The 17,996-nt window shown below is 44.9% G+C and overlaps 1 protein-coding gene and 1 pseudogene across 3 annotated transcripts; both read left to right on the forward strand.

Moving 5' to 3' along the window:
- The first annotated feature begins 3,958 nt into the window (after positions 1-3,958).
- Positions 3,959-16,170, forward strand: G6PC (glucose-6-phosphatase catalytic subunit). Of its 2 annotated transcripts, none has more exons than XM_027517509.1 (5): positions 3,959-4,285; positions 7,096-7,205; positions 9,612-9,717; positions 10,331-10,446; positions 12,814-16,170. In XM_027517509.1, the coding sequence occupies exons 1-5, from the start codon at positions 4,056-4,058 to the stop codon at positions 13,323-13,325; spliced, it is 1,074 nt and encodes a 357-aa protein (XP_027373310.1). In that variant the 5' UTR covers positions 3,959-4,055; the 3' UTR covers positions 13,326-16,170. The 2 variants fall into 2 exon arrangements, with proteins under 2 accessions (XP_027373310.1, XP_027373311.1); XM_027517510.1 differs by having other exon boundaries at positions 3,964-4,115.
- On the forward strand, positions 13,379-17,563 carry LOC113878337 (annotated as a pseudogene). Its single transcript, XR_003506969.1, has 2 exons — positions 13,379-13,417; positions 16,937-17,563. The product of XR_003506969.1 is annotated as a thymosin beta-4 pseudogene (transcript).
- Positions 17,564-17,996: the final 433 nt, after the last annotated feature.

Raw genomic sequence — 17,996 nt, forward strand, 5'->3', positions numbered from 1 at the left:
CCCTGGAAAGGGTCTCCCTTCCTGCAACAGGATGATTCATTTGATTTTGGTAGAAGGCAGACCCTGAGGTGACAAGAGGTAGGTAATGAGCCAAAGATCCTTAACTGTTTACTGTGAAGCTAGCGCCCTGCAGCATTTTTCTGTGGACAAAATGTCCAGCTCATCCTGAGACATGAACCACGCTTCCCCAACCTGGTCAATAGATGCACAGTTCAAGGTCCTGCAGCTGAACTTTCCCACCGTGCTGGAGATAAGTCAGCCATTTTCACTGGCTAACAATGATTAACCCATCTCTCCCTCCACCTGTTTTTACCGACATGTTTTTGTAAAAAAAAAAAAAAAAAATCTGGGTCACTCACATCAAAGGTAACGGCAGCTGATCCAGCCAATTTCTGTCTGCCCCTCAGCCCCACCCCCACCCCATGCCCCCACCACTGATCACTTTGGTAAGAAAAAAAGCACCTGAAAAGAAATTTGGTGGAGTGGGAGGAGAGTTCTTATTTTATTTTATTTTGGCTACACTGGGTCTTCATTGCAGCACACGGGCTTTCTTTAGCACAGGCTTAATTGCCCTGAGGCATGTAGGATTTTAGTTCCCCAATCAGGGATCAAACCTGCATCCCCTGCATTGGAAGGCGAAGTCCTAACCACTGAACCACCAGGGAAGTCCCAAGAAATTAAAAAAAAAAAAGTGTACGTCTTGTGGTTACAGCTGTCACCCTTCAGAGACATCTACATTGTTACTCAAAGCCTTGGAGTGAAGCTGGGTTTGGCCTCCCTGCTACAATGTGCAGACAAGATCCATTCTAGTGATCATAGCTGAGCAGAAAGGCAGCTCCTTTCTCAATAGGACCTAGAGCCCCAGCCACTAGAGAGGATTTGGCTGTAGATAAAGTCACCATCTCTTTTTGTTAATAAATGTAATTTCTGGATGAGGTGCATGGTCACTTATGGCTCCTTCCCTTTTGCTTTCCTGTCAGCAAAGAAACTTATCTGAGTGAATGAGTCAACCTTGCTCTGGGAAGAAGGTGCCAGATACACTGGAACCAGCTGCTCTTAGTTAACGGCAGACCAGACTGTACTTTCTGGAAACTTGCCTTCATGTTCTTCCCAAACCAAGATCTCCAAGCCTCTGAATTTCTGTTTGTGCAGAGAGTGCCTGGGGAGTGCCCAGCTAATGTGCCTGGTGAAGAGGGAGGGACCTGTATAATTTTCCATCTTCACTGTTTCCTAGACTCAGCAGTTGTTTCCCCAGAAAGCATTACGAAGCCTTGAGTTACTAAACTAAATCTTGTCATATTATTTAGCTAAACTAAATCTTGTCATATTATTTGTATGACTTTGAAGCTCCTTAATAAATTAACATTTGTGTTCCAAAAAACCCAAAAGTCTTGAGCCATCTCTGCCAAGGACAAAATAATAGGGAACTCACTGACATTTGTATAAATGGATTCTGTTTTCATCAAAGTATGCTGCACTGGACATAGTTAAGTAAATGGCTTCCCTGCCCCGCTAGAGATGGTGTGGAAATCCCTGAGGACAGCCGGGATTTAACTCTGAATTCCTCAGAGAGCCAGGCATGGTGCTTTGCTCAATAAATGCTTGTTGCATTAAACTGGAGAACTTCTTGAAAGATGCCAGAAGCTGGAGGGAGATGATGGAATCCTCTCTCTGGAGATAGTTCTTTAAATGAGAGAATTCTCACCGAAACCTCCAGCCACTCAAATGCTTTTTCTGCTGTATTCACCACAAATAGTCACAAGTCCCTGGAGGATTTGAAAGCTCCCAATTTTTCTCTTCAGTCAGCTTTCTAGCAGCCTCAAGTTCTTGGGCTGGGGGCCTCACCTCTTTCTGCACCTGATAAAAATTTGCTGGAGGCAGCAGGAAGGGGTTGGAAGTTAGAAAAGTAGAGACCAGCAAATAGTCTCATGATGTAGGCAATTGCTCCAGACAAGAGAGTCACCCTGCCAGGCAGGCAGCCTGTCAGAAAGACTCCCCAACTGCCCTGTGTGCCCAGAATGGGATATCAGCTCCATCTGCCCTCCTTATCAACAGGCTCACACTCCCTGAGTTTCCCCCAGAAGATAGGGCTCTCCCCTGGCTCCCCATATGCTGAGCACGTGATGGCACCGTGCCCAACTCAGGTACTCTGGCTCCTCGCAGCCAGCGGAGGTTGGAGACCCAGATAGTGCCTCTGAATATGTTGTCAGAGCATCTGCCCAACTTGCCCTTGTCTCACCTCTGACCGTAGAAACTTCAGTCCTGAGGGATCATTGCAGTAGATACTCAGTACTTTCTAGGAAGGCTTATCTGGTTAGAGGGAGGGGGTCACCTCTTCTGTGGGGCCTGCTCCCTGTGACCTGGCAGTCCCGATAGTGCAGAACACCCTCCCCCTCAACACCACAAGGACACCCATCATTTGGAGCCCACTCACTGCCACCCACACCACCATTACTCCAGCTCTCCCTGCAAGGGGTGGCAGGATAGGGATGCTTGGACCAGCAGAGACAGTAGAGTCAAAGGCAGTTAAATTCTGCTGGAGCTGAGGAGGAGCCCAGAGGGGTGGGAATGAGACTCCAGATCATAACTCCTGGATGAGGTTTTAATCATTTCCAGCATGGAATGTGGTCAACCTTTGCTACAAACTCATTTGCTCTGAGTTTCTTTTCCCTGTCCCCGAACTACCCCTTACAAAGCAATTGTGGACTTACTAAGGGAGAATTCAGGTGGATTTTAACAAGTTTTATTCTCACCGGCTCTTATCCTTGAAAATGCATCAGTCTGTCACCTGACTCAGACCCTGCTCTCTTCAGTCCTAGGTCATGTGAGTGTGAGGTTTTGGTCTCTGTGCTGATGCAGGGTGGTTTCTGCCTATAGGGGTGAGCAGGCAGCATTGCTTCGCATAACTTGATGTATTTTACTTTATTTCTTGTCTACATCCATGGCTATAATAGTACTGTATTGACTTCTTGGTGATTATGCTTATCTATCTATCTGTATATATCCAAGTACAAATGAAAGAAAACTCAAAGTACAAAGCCCTTTCCAGAGTCCCAGTCCCCAGTTTGCTTGTGATTTTATTTAGAACTATTTATTCATCGTATGGGCTTCCCAGGTAGCTGAGGAGACTCGGGTTCAATCCCTGGGTTGGGAAGATCCCCTGGAGAAGGAAATGGCAACCTACTCCAGTATTCTTGTCTAGGAAATCCCATGGAAGAAGGAGCCTTATGGGCTACAGTCCATGGAGTCACAAAGAGTCAGACACGACTTAGTGACTAAGCAGCAGCAGCAGCAATTCATCATACTGTTTTTCACTGAGCCACCGCACACACACACATGCACTCTATTGCTTATACTTATGTGTTAAAACCCCAAAGGTCCTCACTTTAAGGACGTTAAATGAATTAATCAGTGCATTCAAAGATGATTATTTTCTAGACCTAAGAGATACAGAGCCAATACTGAAAAGAGGGTTTGATCTCCCAAATCAGAGACATTTTCCAGATTCTAGTGAAATTCAGAAATGTCCAGCAATGTGACAGTCCCCACTACAATAGAACTTATTATATTTTAAAATTTAACTATTTAAAAGTTGAATTGCTAGAGCACCAAGACTTTTCTTTGTTCCCAAATAAGTGCAATTGTAGACGGGAAGTCAGACATCTTTGCAAGAACCATGGCAGATTTAGACTCTGTCCTGTGTCTCTGGCCAGGTTTCAGAACCAGGAGGGCAACCCCTTGTACCGTCAAGCAGCCATGCCAAAGTTAATAATTGGCTGTGCCAGCCCATGGCTGATCAGGCTGTTTTTGTGTGCCTGTTTTTCTATTTTACGTAAATCACACTTTACATGTTTGCATCAACCTACTGGTGATGCACCTTTGATCAATAGATTTTAGACAAAAGTGGTTTTTGAGTCCAAAGATCAGGGCTGGGTTGGCCTGCAGACTGGATACAGGGTGTATAAAACAGAGGCAAGGCACAGGCTGATAGCAGAGCAATCACCACCCAGTCTGAAATAACTGCAAGGGCACAGCCGAAGGCTTCCTGAGTGAGGATGGAGAAGGGAATGAACGTTCTACATGACTTTGGGATCCAGTCAACACACTACCTCCAGGTGAATTACCAGAACTCCCAGGATTGGTTCATCTTGGTGTCTGTGATTGCAGATCTCAGGAATGCCTTTTATGTCCTCTTCCCCATTTGGTTCCATCTTCGAGAAGCTGTGGGCATCAAACTCCTCTGGGTAGCTGTGATTGGAGATTGGCTCAACCTCGTCTTTAAGTGGTGAGTAAGAGCCGGACAAAGAGGAAATCAGCAAGGAAAGAGGCTGGCATTGTCTTTGGAAATGTCTGTCCATCAGAAGTTGCTTTTTCATGCTATTCATGCAATTGTAGTTTACTCCCCTCCTGTCTCTGGATCCTCTATAGAAAGAGAGAAGACAGAAAACCCTGTCAGTGAGTGAAGATACAGGGAAGACTAATATGGATGGAAGGCCAGCTAGACCTAGTGAATTATAGGCTATAAGCAAAGAAATGCCATTTTTCTGTTTGCTTGTTTTTGTGTTTTTTGTTTGTTTTTCTGGCTGCTCTGGGTCTTGGTGGCTGTGTGCAGGTTTTCTAGAGTTGGAGAGAGCAGGGGCTACTCTCTAGTTGGGATGCACGGGCTTCTTGTTGTAGCGGCTTCCCTTATTGTGGTGCACGGGCTCTAGAGCTCAGGCTTCAGTAATTCTGGTGCATGGGTTTAGTTGCTTTGCAGCATGTGGGATCTTCCCGGAGCAGGGATCAAACCCGTGTCCCCTGCATTGGCAGGTGAATTCTTAACCAATGGACTACCAGGGAAGTCTGAAACTCTGTTTTATTACTTTGAAGCAGCATAGGTGACACAAAGATAGAAGGAAGAAAGATGAGGTATGAAAAAAGGAAACAGGCAATTTCAAAACCCGTTGTGTGAGGTCATGAAAAGCAATTCAGAGACCTCTCTTGTTCAGCCATCTTTATGTCTTGGGCAACTCAGAGCAACTCTCTGAGTTTCTGTTTTATAATCTGTAAACCTAGATTATCTCTGGGATCTTAATAATTACTATAGTTATCAACAATTGTTGATCCTGTAGTATGTGCCAGGCCACATGCTAAGCACTTTTTTATAGGGTATTACTAGTAAGAGCGGAGAAGGCAATGGCACCCCATTCCAGTACTCTTGCCTGGAAAATCCTATGGACGGAGTAGCCTGGTAGGCTGCAGTCCATGGGGTCACTGAGGGTCGGCACGACTGAGCGACTTCACTTTCACTTTTCACTTTCATGCACTGGAGAAGGAAATGGCAACCCACTCCAGTGTTCTTGCCTGAAGAATCCCAGGGACGGGGGAGCCTGGTGGGCTGCCGTCTATGGGGTTGCACAGAGTTGGACATGACTGAAGTGACTTAGCAGCAGCAGTAAGACTAAGGCACTGAGTTAAGTGACTACAAAAACACAGGTAGTAAATGTCAGAGTAAGGATTCAAGCCCAGGCAGGCTGACTTCATAGGCAAGGCTCTAAAGAATTATGTTATATCCAGTGCTAATAAACTGACTTTCAAAAGGTAAAGAAGCCCCAATTTTAGTATTTGCCAATTTCTACTGTGTCTGTTATCCCATTCAAGCTATCAATGGGTCTGGCTTGAAAAAACCCTGAATATTTTACAACTGTTAGCCAGTACCAGTTGACTCCAACACATCACTGTTTTGGTCTCTATTTCTTCGTGTAGAAAATGAACAGTTTGGACCAGCTGCCCTCAGAGACTTTTACCATCCCTAAAATTATCTTTGTTCACTGTCAGGTGCTTCTTAAGATCTCTTCTAGCTTTAATTTTCTTTGGCCATAAACAAGAAAAGTCTCGAACATTGTTATTGGGCTCAGAAGCCCAAGGCATACTGACGGGATTCTGAAATTTCTGTTGAAAAACCTACCAAGTTTTGCCTATAACTTCCATTTTCTCTAACTTGGTAGAGGTCAGAGTTAGTGGCTGTCGCCAGTTTTAGTGAGAAGTCACTATTCCTCCACTGCAGAGCAAAAGAAGCATCCTGACTGACCCTTCACCCCTGTTTCCACAATGAAAAACATGCTTTCAAAGGGGAAGTGGCTGATCTGAGATATTCTGTTTCAAAGCCGGAGGATACAAAACAAGCAAATAGTAGCTATGTATGTCCTTACAGAAAGTGATTCTGATGGAAATAGAGACCACAAGGGAGGCTTGTCCTTGGGGCTCGGGCTCAGTCTCTGAAGTCCGGAAGAAACCCAAGACTTTGGAGGCCTGAAGAAATGAGCTGTAGGATACGCAAATCCAAGTCGCAAACTGTAGTCCCTAGGCATCCTTCTAGGGCAAATTCTTCTCAGGGTTTAAAAAAAAAGTTACATAGTGCTGTTAATCTGCCTGCCAATACAGGAGCCTCAGGAGATCTAGGTTCTATCCTTAGGTCAGGAAGATCTCCTCGAGAAGGAAATAGAAACCCACTCCATTATTTTTGACTGAGAAATCCCATGGACAGAGGAACCTGGAGGGCTACAGTCTATGGAGTCACAAGAGTGGGACACGACTTACCAACTAAACCACCAGTGAAAGGGAAGTCGCTCAGTCATGTCCGACTCTTTGCGACCCCATAGACTGTAGCCTAGCAGGCTCCTCTGTCCATGGGATTTTCCAGGTAATAGTACTGGAGTGGATTGCCATTTCCTTCTCCAGGGGATCTTCCCAACCCAAGGCTTGAACCCGGGTCTCCCGCATTGTAGACAGACGCTTTACCATCTGAGCCACCAGGGAATTCCTAGCTGCTGTTAATATGGTTTTGAGGATATGGGATTTATTTATTTATGTTTGAATAAATAATACCTCCAAAGGCAAAATTCACAAGTTCTGTAAAGGATGCTCCATAAATGTCTCCCTCCCTCCCTCCCTCCTGCATTTCCCTAACAGCTCAGTTCCCCTTCTTGGAGGGGCTCGTGTTCTGGGTTGGATCTTATGGATCTTCTCCTTGAGCTACACTCTCTTCTTGAAGCTGTGGCGTTGGGCCAAAGCATTCCTTCAGTAACTCCAGACCCTCGTTCTGCTTTTTCACAGGATTCTCTTTGGACAGCGCCCATACTGGTGGGTTTTGGATACCGACTACTACAGCAACACCTCGGCACCGCTGATAAAGCAGTTCCCGGTCACCTGTGAGACCGGCCCAGGTGAGAGGTCCAGCCCTCATCCAGACAGAAGCTGGGTGGGCCGTGCCCATTGTGAACACCTGGTAACATTCGTGCTGGATGAAGCTGTCTTTGAAGGGGACGTGCAGAGAGCCACTCCTTCAAGCTCTGGTCATGGTCTTGGATTTGGTACAACTCCATCTGAATTCACTTGTAGCCAGGCCTTCCAGAATAGCCTGTGACTGCCAGTTTGGAATCTGCCTAATGTTTTCAGAACAGAAATTGCTAGTTCAGAGAGGCAAGGGCTCCCTCACAGACAAAGGGCTCATGAGAGTAACTGTGCTGTGGCCCTTTGTCCAGGAAGGGAACATGGTAGAGGCCTGAGCCCCTGGTCATCCTTTCCAGAAGCCTGGCCAGGGAGATGTGTCTTCCCCAGCTGACCGTTCAGTCCCATACCCTATCTGTACTTTACTAGTTACACCCAGACAGGCATTGTTCAGCCAAATGATAGATTTCATTTTTCAGTAAAAAAAAAAAGGAATATTCAACCCCTCCGCTCCCCTACAGGTCTCAGTGTTAGTGTCCTAAACTCAGGGGCCCTATCCCTGATTCCCAGACTAGGGCATTGCCCTTGGTTATTTGTTTACACGAAACCTCGATTCACTTTAGAGTATATTCACTCATTCAAATGTTATTTATTTAGTATCTGTACCAAACATTGTTCTAGGCACTTGAAATGCCTCAATGAATAAAACAAAGATCCCTACCCTTGGGAATTCCCTGGTGGTTCAATGGTTCAGCACTTCACTCGGCGCTTTCACTGTGGGTGGGTGCTCAGTTGCTCAGTCATGTTCAGCTCTTTGTGACCAGCTCTTTGGACTGTAGCCCGCCAGGCTCCTCTGTCCATGAAATTTTCCAGGCAGGAATACTGGAATGAGTTGCCATTTCCTCCTCCAGGGGATCTTCCCAACCCAGGAATCAAACCCGAGTCTCCTTAGGCTCCTGCATTGGCAGCCAGATTCTTTACCACTGAGCCATCTGGGAAGCCCTCCCTGTGGTGGCTCAGGTTCAGTCTCTGGAACTAAGATCCCACAAGCTGTGTGGTGCAGCTTAAAAAAAAAAGGCTCCTACTCTTGTGGAGCTTATATTTGAATGAGATGTGTGTGTGTGTGTGTGTGTGTGTGTGTGCGCACGAGAGAGAGAGAGAGAGAGAGAGAGAGAGAGAGAGAGAGAGAGATAAAAAATCATAATACACAAGTAAATATTTAGGATATTAGAAGAAGGAGGAGGATGAGGAAGAAAGGCAAGGGTTTATGTGGGGTTCCCTGGAAAGCAGACTCAGATGGAGATCAGCACACAGGAGGTGCTACACTCGAGAGCAGTACTTGTGGAAGGAAGGGATGGAAGCCACCTGGGCAGAAGTCTAATTGCCATTCAGTCTCAGCTAACCCCATAGGAGCTCTGAATTGATTCAAGGGGACCAGGTCTTATACCCCAATAGAGATGAGTGATTGGGTGCAGGATCCCCCCCAGGAAAGGGTAGTAATAGAGATGAGTGATTGGGTGCAGGGTCCCCCCAGGGAAAGGGTAGTTTTGATCAAGATGGCTCTCATCAGCCCAGGGCAATGTCCAGTGAAGTCTGAGCACTGAGAGCCACCTGCAACCACACTCTCAACAACAGAAAGGAAAAATAAATTCTTTAGTCCAGAAAAGGATCCTGTGGCACAGGGCCCTCCACCTTTCAGGAAAAGGAGACCAGGAATAGCAATTGGATGCAGTGTTAAATAGAGTGGTCAGGGAAGGACTCACTGAGAAGGAGAAATCTGTGCAAAAACTTGAAGGAGGCGAGAGAATTAGCCAATAAATCCTGGAGGAAGAGGTGTCTGGATAGAAAGACCAATGTCACAGACACTGAGGAGAAAGTGTGTTTCAAGGAGAGCAATGAGGCCAGCACAGCCAGAGCTGAGTGAGCAAAGAGAGTAGAAGAGAGGTAATGGAGGGCAGATCGATTTGCAATTATATACCCAGCAGGCTGGTTCTGTGTGTAATCTCTAGACTGTATATAGACTGTATAATCTCAAGAGCTGAGGCTTTCTCTGACTGTGCCACGCACTGTTCTCCCAGAGCCTAGCACATTGCTGGTCATGTAGTAGGAGCTTAATAGATATGTGGTACATAGATAACTAAATAGGTAAATGAATGGATGGCAGGATGGGTAGATGGGTGGAAGGATGGATGGGTGGATGGATAATTGAATCAATGGATGAAAAGATAGATGGCTGGCTGGATGGATGTAAAGATGGATAGATGTCTGGCTGGATAGATGGATGAAAAGACGGAAGGAAGGATGAATGGATGGATGGATGGATAGATGATGCCCCCTAGCAATCTCCCAGATGAAGATTTTTCAGCTTTGGTTCATTCATTCATCTCTTTCCTATTCTTTAGGGAGTCCCTCTGGCCACGCCATGGGTACAGCAGGTGTATACTATGTGATGGTCACATCCACCCTCTCTATCTTTCGTGGAAAGAAAAAGTCAACCTACAGATTTCGGTAAGAACTCAGCTCTGGGTTATGGGTGGTGGATGGCAGGAGGTGTCTCTGTAGCGGACATACCGCTTGCTCTTCCTCCATGCCCTCTGCCCACCTCATGCCTTGGGGTGGTACTAAAAAGAGTTGTGGCATTTCTGCCAGGAGTAAACATTAGAGTCACAGAATGTTAGGGGTAGAAGGGACCCATATGGGCAACATCTAATTTTAGAGATCAGGAACAAGGCCTAACAGAAGAGGGCTTTCTCAAGATCAGCTAGTGAGGAAGAAGCAGGCGGTAAATAAAAGCCCATTTCCGTACCAAACATTGCGATGCCCCATCCAAGTTGAAATAAACAAAGAAGCAGAAGACACTATTTTTATGGGGAATTCTGAGTATGCAGCCACTGAGCAAATTCTTCATTATGAAACATAAAATAGAGAGGTTGAAATTCACATACACAGGGGTTCACCACTTGCCACGGCTATCTTTGAAATTTTGAGTACAGTCTTCAACTTACAAAAAATTCCGCTAATACAACCTGAGTTTGCCAGGCTCCAGTGTTGCTGCTGAGGCTATTCTTTTTGGTGAAGGATCTATATCTGGATTTTCTTATGACTGCCTTTTCTGTCGCAGGTGCTTGAATGTCATGTTGTGGTTGGGATTCTGGGTCGTGCAACTGAATGTCTGCCTGTCACGAATCTACCTTGCTGCTCATTTTCCCCATCAAGTTGTTGCTGGAGTCTTGTCAGGTACCAACTGCTCTGGTTCCCTCCCTCCAACCCCCACCTATACCATTCCTTCCTAATCAGGACAAAATGCCAGTATTCTAGCCATGTTGTGTGTATAATCAATACCGTTAGTATTTTAGTGGGTTGGAAGTCAAGGGTGGGCAATTTAAGTGACTTATTTCTATGGGAGTGCCCAGATATTAACACAATTAAGTGTGCTTCAGAAAAATGACAAGACAGCAAATTAACTCACCCAGTTGACTTTGCCTAAAATCGCTGAGATATTTTTACATTCTTTATTTCTTACAGCTCTTCAATTGGAAGTGGGCCCTAGGTTAGGGTTAAGAAAACCTATCAAATTTAACAAATTAACACAATGTTCTTGGAAAGCTCTTTATTTAAATAAACTCATTTGCAAACCTAATAGATACCCACAGCTGGACTTTATTATAGGGTCTGTGTTTCAAATATGTTGTTTTCTTAGATCCAGCTAATAAGGGGCAGAAAAGACTTAGGTAAGCTAAGTGTAAGAAAGAATTTCTTGACTTTGTGGGGAACACTGGAATACAAGACCTTAGGGGAAATGTGGAATTTTTCCCCTGGAGACCTGAAAAAGCAGAGGAGAGCAGCATTCACATAGCATGTTGAGAACAAGAAAAATGACGACTTCCTGGCAACTATGAAATTAACACAGCATTATAGCACTGGGTTCCATGTTTGAGGAAGAGCCTGGACGTTCATGTTACATGAAAGATCTGAGAAAGTTTAAGTCAGAAAGAAGAATAACTATCTTTATTCTTTGAGTTCCCAATCTGTTTTGTCTAGTCTTTTCCACCAGTTTATTATTTTTAAATTGAAGTATAGTTGATGTACAATATCATGTTAGTTTCAGGTGTACAGCAGAGTGATTCAGTATATATATATATTTCTTTTCAGATTCTTTTCCCTTATAGGTTATTATAAAGTACTGAGTAGAGTTCCCTGTACTGTATCAGTTCAGTTCAGTTCAGTCGCTCAGTCGTGTCCGACTCTTTGCCACCCCATGAATCGCAGCACACCAGGCCTCCCTGTCCATTACCAACTCCCAGAGTTTACCCAAACTCATGTCCGTCGAGTCGGTGATGACATCCAGCCATCTCATCCTCTGTCGTCCCCTTCTCCTCCTGCCCCCAGTCCCTTCCAGCATCAGGGTCTTTTCCAATGAGTCAACTCTTTGCATGAGATGGCCAAAGTATTGGAGTTTCAGCTTCAGCATCAGTCCTTCCAATGAACACCCAGGACTGGTCTCCTTTAGGATGGACTGGTTGGATCTCCTTGCAATCCAAGGGACTCTCAAGAGTCTTCTCCAACACCACAGATCAAAAGCATCAATTCTTCAGCACTCAGCTTTCTTCACAGTCCAACTCTCACATCCATACATGACCACTGGAAAAACCATAGCCTTGATTAGACAGACCTTTGTTGGCAAAGTAATGTTTCTGCTTTTGAATATGCTGTCTAGGTTGGTTATAACTTTCCTTCCAAGGAGTAAGAGTCTTTTAATTTCATGGCTGCAATCACCATCTGCAGTGATTTTGGAGCCCCCCAAAATAAAGTCTGACACTGTTTCCACTGTTTCCCCATCTATTTCCCATGAAGTGATGGGATCAGATGCCATGATCTTAGTTTCTGTGCTATATAGTAGGTCCTATATCTGTTTTATATATAGCAGTATGTATATGTTAATCCCAACCTCCTAATTTATCCCTCACCCCTAAGAATGAAAAAAAAATAGTGAAAGTGATAGTCACTCAGCTGTGTCGACTCGTTGCAACCCTGTGGACTGTAGCCCACCAGGCTCTTCTGTCCATGGAATTCTCCAGACAAGAATACTGGAGTGGGTAGACATTCTCTTCTCCAGGGGATCTTCAAATGTGTTTAAATGTGTTAACAGAGGCTCTAGAGTTACTTACAAACTCCTGCAAAAAGAATTGAGATCTATCAGTTCAGTTCAGTCCAGTTGCTCAGTCGTGAGAGAGGTTTTAGCACAGCACAAATGATCAAATTCACGCGAAGATGAAATGAGCTGTCGAGTGGGAGTGAGCTCTCCATCCTTGAGGGTATTCAAACAGAGACAGGAGGACCACCCCTGACCCACCTCTCAACACAGGAAGTTTGCATGTGGTGGGAGGAAGTAAGTGGCATATCTCTTCCATCTCAAAGAATCTATGGCCGAGAACAGGCTGGAATCACACATGGGAAAAAAACAAAAGACCCTCTGATCTGGCTTCTGGGATTTAACTCCACAATGGTGGGACAGATGGCAGGTCACCCACTGCTCCAAACTCACCTCTAGCTGACGGGCCAGCATCTTCCCCAGTTCTCACGGTCATTCCTTCTTCCACTCAGGCATTGCGGTTGCTGAGACTTTCCGCCACATCCAGAGCATCTACAATGCCAGTCTCAAGAAGTACTTTCTCATCACCTGCTTCCTGTTCAGTTTCGCCATTGGATTTTACCTGCTGTTAAAGTGGCTGGGGGTCGACCTGCTGTGGACTCTAGAGAAAGCCAAGCGAAGGTGTGAGCGGCCGGAGTGGGTCCACATTGATACAACGCCCTTTGCCAGCCTCCTCAAGAATCTGGGGACCCTCTTTGGCTTGGGTCTGGCTCTCAACTCTAGCATGTACCGGGAGAGCTGCAAGGGCAAGCTCAGCAAGTGGTTCCCGTTTCGCCTCAGCTGCATCGTGGCCTCCCTCGTCCTCCTGCACCTCTTTGACTCTTTGAAACCCCCCTCCCAAATCGAGCTGATCTTCTATGTCCTGTCCTTCTGCAAGAGTGCAGCGGTGCCCCTGGCATCTGTCAGCCTCATCCCCTACTGCCTCGCCCGGGTGCTGGGCCAGCCCAACAAGAAGACTTTGTAAAGGGATGTGGAGCCTTCAGAATTAAAAGCCAATGACTCTGCCAAGGATTGAGGATGGTTAGGGCCTTCTGCCGGCCCATCATGGGGCCAGAGGTACTAGAGTCACCTCAGGTGGCCCCCTTTCCCCCTTTGCAATTCTAATTGTTTTGGGTGATGTTTTATTGAAAAACTAGAGAAAGCTTTTATTTGAGAAAGCCTTATTGGAAGGTGGATCATTCTGGATTGTTCCTGCAAAGGTCTGCTTTTTTTTCTGTCCAGTACAAAGGCAAGACTTCTTGGTAGTAGTAGTAGTTTAGTCTCTAAGTCATGTCCAGCTCTTGCAGCCTCATAGACTGTATCCCACCAGGCTCCTCTGTCCATGGGATTCTCCAGGCAAGAATACTGGAGTGGGTTGCCATTTCCTTCTCCAGGGGATCTTCTCCACCCAGGAATCGAACCCTGGTCTCCGGCCTTGCAGGCAGATTCTTGACCAACTGAACTATGAGAGTAGGATCAGCTAGCTCATAATGCTAGGCTGGGAATCACAAGTGAATTTCCCTTTTTTTTTTTTTAAATGACAACATGTTTAATTTATAAAAGTTACCTTGCAGATATGGAATATGTTTATGCTAAGAGTAAGACACCACTAAAAAGTCAGTTCTTTCTTAAATCTTCTAGCTAACAACTGCATTTTCTACTCATGCTCATCATTACCCAGAAAAGGAGAAAGGAGCTGTGGATTTGGTAGGGAAAGGATTGATTAAGGAGGATTTTTTAATATCTTGCATACCCTGAAAATTGTATGTCAAACAATATCTTAATGACTTTGATTATATTTGAATCTTTAGGTAAAGGACTCTCAACAATGGGGGACAACTTCAAGTATAATTAATCAGTGGTTAGTGGAGTAATTCTGCTTGTATTTTTCTATTATATATCCATGGTCATTGTATTTACTGAGATTTCTGGATGGCTGTGGTGACCTGGATATTGTACTAGGTCAGAAACTTTGTACAAAGTCAGCTTATCCTCCATAACATTTAATCTTTCTCCTTACTAGCCCAGCTCTGCTTTCCCCAGAATTTCCAACTGATTTTACACCCATCCTGCTGAATCCTCAGATGCCTGAAGGCAACTCTGTAGTGGTGCTTTTGTATGTTTCAGTTAAGCTCTTAAATTTTAGGCAAAATGGCAAGGAGAGGGCCAGGATTCCTCTCTCCAGAAGGTCACTCCAATGTTACATTTGATTCCTGGAGGATAAATATGACTCCTTTCCATATCCGAAACCAATCAAGAGCACATTCTTGGAGGAAAAGCCAACTCCTCCTCCTTGCCTGTTCTCTAGTCTCAACTGATTTGCAGACTATGTTCTTTTAAAAAAAATGTTGAAGCCTATTTATTTGAGAGTACTTGTTTTTTCTACTAATTATATAGCTCACCATATATTATCATTCACACCAACCATCCTGGTCATAACATCTTTGCAAAGAAAAATATATACATGCAGTATTTTATTAAAACAACATTTTACTTAAGAATGAAGTCTTGTTGATTACTATATTTTAGAGGTAATGTGATCTGAAGCTTCTAATTCTGGCTCAGCTAAATTTCTAGCTCTTTCTCTATTTCCCTAAACAAATAATTTGGTTTCTGTGTACTTACATTTTCTTTTTGAAAAAGGAAGCTGTTTTGTCTTGGGTTGGGCCAGAAGTCCCAACAGGGCTTCAGAGAGTTGTAAAGTGTCAACAAGGACACAGGCAGAGTTGAGCATATCAACATAGGCACAATATCGTTGGCCAAGATGGAACGTTAGTTACCAGACCACAGCGCAGCACGAGTTGCTTTATGGGGTCAAACTGCAACTTGAGAGCAGACAGGCAGGATCACTACTGAACTAAGCAATCAGGGAATGTAAGTTGTACTAGCAGAATAAGGCTGAGCCAACTTGGGAGTTCTCCGGTTGCTCAGTGGTTAGGACCCTGGCACAGGTTCCATCCCTGGTCTGGAAACTGAGATCCCACACCCTGTGCAGTGTTGCCCAAAGGATTAAAAAAAAAAAAAAGTCTGAACAGACTATGGAATCCAATATCCTGGTGTCAGCAAGGTTTTTGGTTACAGTTAAAGGAAGTCTGAACAGAGCAAGTTATAGCAGCAAAGGATGCTCAGAGATACTGAAAGTGTCGCTCCAGGATTTATTTCATCCTGGGTGCAGGGTCCCAACCTCCAAAAGCCTTGACTCACCAGCATAACTCTGGATCTACTGAGAGTGAGACCTGATCATTCACTTCAGAATGCTGGGGACTTCCCTGGTGGTCCAGTGGTTAAGAGTTTGCCCACCAATGCAGGGGACATGGGTTCAATCCCTGGTTTGGGAAGATCCCACATGCCTTGAGACAACCAAGCTGATGTACCACAATTACTGAGCCCATGCTCTAGAGCCTGTGAGCTGCAACTGTTGAGCCTGAGCACTGCAATTAGAGAGTAGTCCCCACTCACCTCAGCTAGAGAAAGCCTGAGTACAGCAGCAGAAATTTAAAAAAAGAAAAAGAACTTTGGGATGTGAATCTTTAGGGAAAGTTGAGTCCTACGGAATTTGATTTCTTTGGGATTGTTGGGGGGGCTAGCACCAGGCACCTCTGAGATGCTAATGGTCTCATCAGGGGAGAAGAGAAATGGTCTTGTTCAGTTTGAATTGAACCCCACTGCTTGGGCATGGTCCCCATCCTGGGTGGTTTATTTGCCCTCGAGGACCAAAGCCAGATTCTTTGCAATAGAGTTCTGGCAGAAAGTAAACAATGCCCCCGCCCCCAGTAGTTGGTCAGGTTGATAAAGACGCATAATAAAAGATGAAATTTGTGCTTAATATACGCCAGGCTCTGTTTTTACTTACACATTTTATTTATACGGTAAACTCTCTTAATTCTCCCAATATCTCTGTAAGGTGGGTGTTAGAATTTATCCTCACATTACACATGAAAAGGCACAGAGGCGTTAGGGAGCTGGTCCAGAATGGAGGAGCCAGTTTAAGAACCAGGCAGTCTGACTCCAGAGTTCATCCTCTCTCCTCTACTCCACGGATGCCAGTAAGATGAGTGGCTGCACCAAATCATCCTTTGGATACCAGACACAGCTCATAACACAGACCACAGAGATTTTGATTTCTTGTGGCCAAAGGACATTATAAAACTTAGACTGACCCTCCCAGTGGGCTAGTACTGGTTTCTAAGTATGAAGATACCATTTTTCAAAGTTCATTTCATAAACTCACTATTGAAACAGGCATAACAATATTAGTTAACAGCAGTGTCTAAAACAACTTTAGCTCTTTCTTTTCTTTCTTCTAAGAAAGAGCTTAAGGCAATTCCCTGGTAATCCAGTGGTTAGGACTCCTCCCTCTCACTGCTGAGGGTTTGGGTTCGATCCCTGGTCAGGCAACTGAAATCCCACAAGTCATGCAGCGTGGCAAAAAAAAAAAAAGCAAGGGCCTAAAAATCATGTTGAGCCTCTGGGTCAGAAACTAACTTACTATCTACAATCAAGATAGCACAAGAAGAGAGAATTACCACAAAGAAGTTTTGGTATAGATCTATATAAAAGGGTAGAACGTAAAGAAATCCTGTGGAAGATTTTTAGATCAGAGATTCCACCAGGGCACTCGCGGCGGCCACAGCGCAGATTCGACTTCACTCGCTCGCAGTTCGCTCCGCGCCCTCTGCAACCATGTCTGACAAACCCGATATGGCTGAGATTGAGAAGTTCGATAAGTCGAAATTGAAGAAAACGGAAACGCAAGAGAAAAATCCACTGCCTTCGAAAGAAACGATTGAACAGGACAAGCAAGCAGGCGAGTCGTAATGAAGCGTGCGCCGCCAGTATGCACTGTACATTCCACAAGCATTGCCTTCTTATTTTACTTCTTTTAGCTGTTTAACTTTGTAAGATGCAAAGAGGTTGGATCGAGTTTAAATGACTGTGCTACCCCTTTTCACATCAAAGAATGGAGAACTACTGACAACGTAGGCCGCGCCTGCCTCTCCCATCTGCCTGTGTGGCTGGCAGGGAAGGAAAAGAACTTGCATGTTGGTGAAGGAGGAAGCTGGGTGGGACGACAGTGAAATCTAGAGTAAAAAGCTGGTCCAAGGTGTTCTGCGGGCTGTAAAATGCAGTTTAATCAGAGTGCCATTTTTTTTTGTTGTTCAAATGATTTTAATTATTGGAATGCACAATTTTTTTATTATGCAAATAAAAAGTTTTAAAACCAGAGATTCCACCAGTGCAGGACTGCTATCTTTCACTGGGACAGGCAAAGGCTAGAAATGGACAGCCCTAAAGGCTAAGAGGGCCTCCCTGGTGGCTCAGATGGTAAAGAATCTGCATGTAGTGCAGGAGATTCAGGTTCAATTCCTGGGTGGAGAAGATCCCCTGGAGGAGGGCATGGCAACCCGCTCCAGTATTCTTGCCTGGAGAGTCCCATGGACAGAGGAGCCTGGTGGGCTACAATCTATGTGGTCTCAAAGAGTTGGACCTGACTGAGCAGCTAACACAAAGGCTAAGAACTCGTGATGGGTAAAGTTGAGAAGAGTGTCAGCCCATGATCAATTTGTAAAATAACCAATGTATTAGCACATTTTGATCACAGATCTGCTCCTCAAGTTACAGATATATGTTTACTTTAGACATGACTTGTGAATCC

The sequence above is a fragment of the Bos indicus x Bos taurus genome, chromosome 19 (assembly GCF_003369695.1).
Source record: "Bos indicus x Bos taurus breed Angus x Brahman F1 hybrid chromosome 19, Bos_hybrid_MaternalHap_v2.0, whole genome shotgun sequence".
In the NCBI taxonomy this organism is placed as follows: domain Eukaryota; kingdom Metazoa; phylum Chordata; class Mammalia; order Artiodactyla; family Bovidae; genus Bos; species Bos indicus x Bos taurus.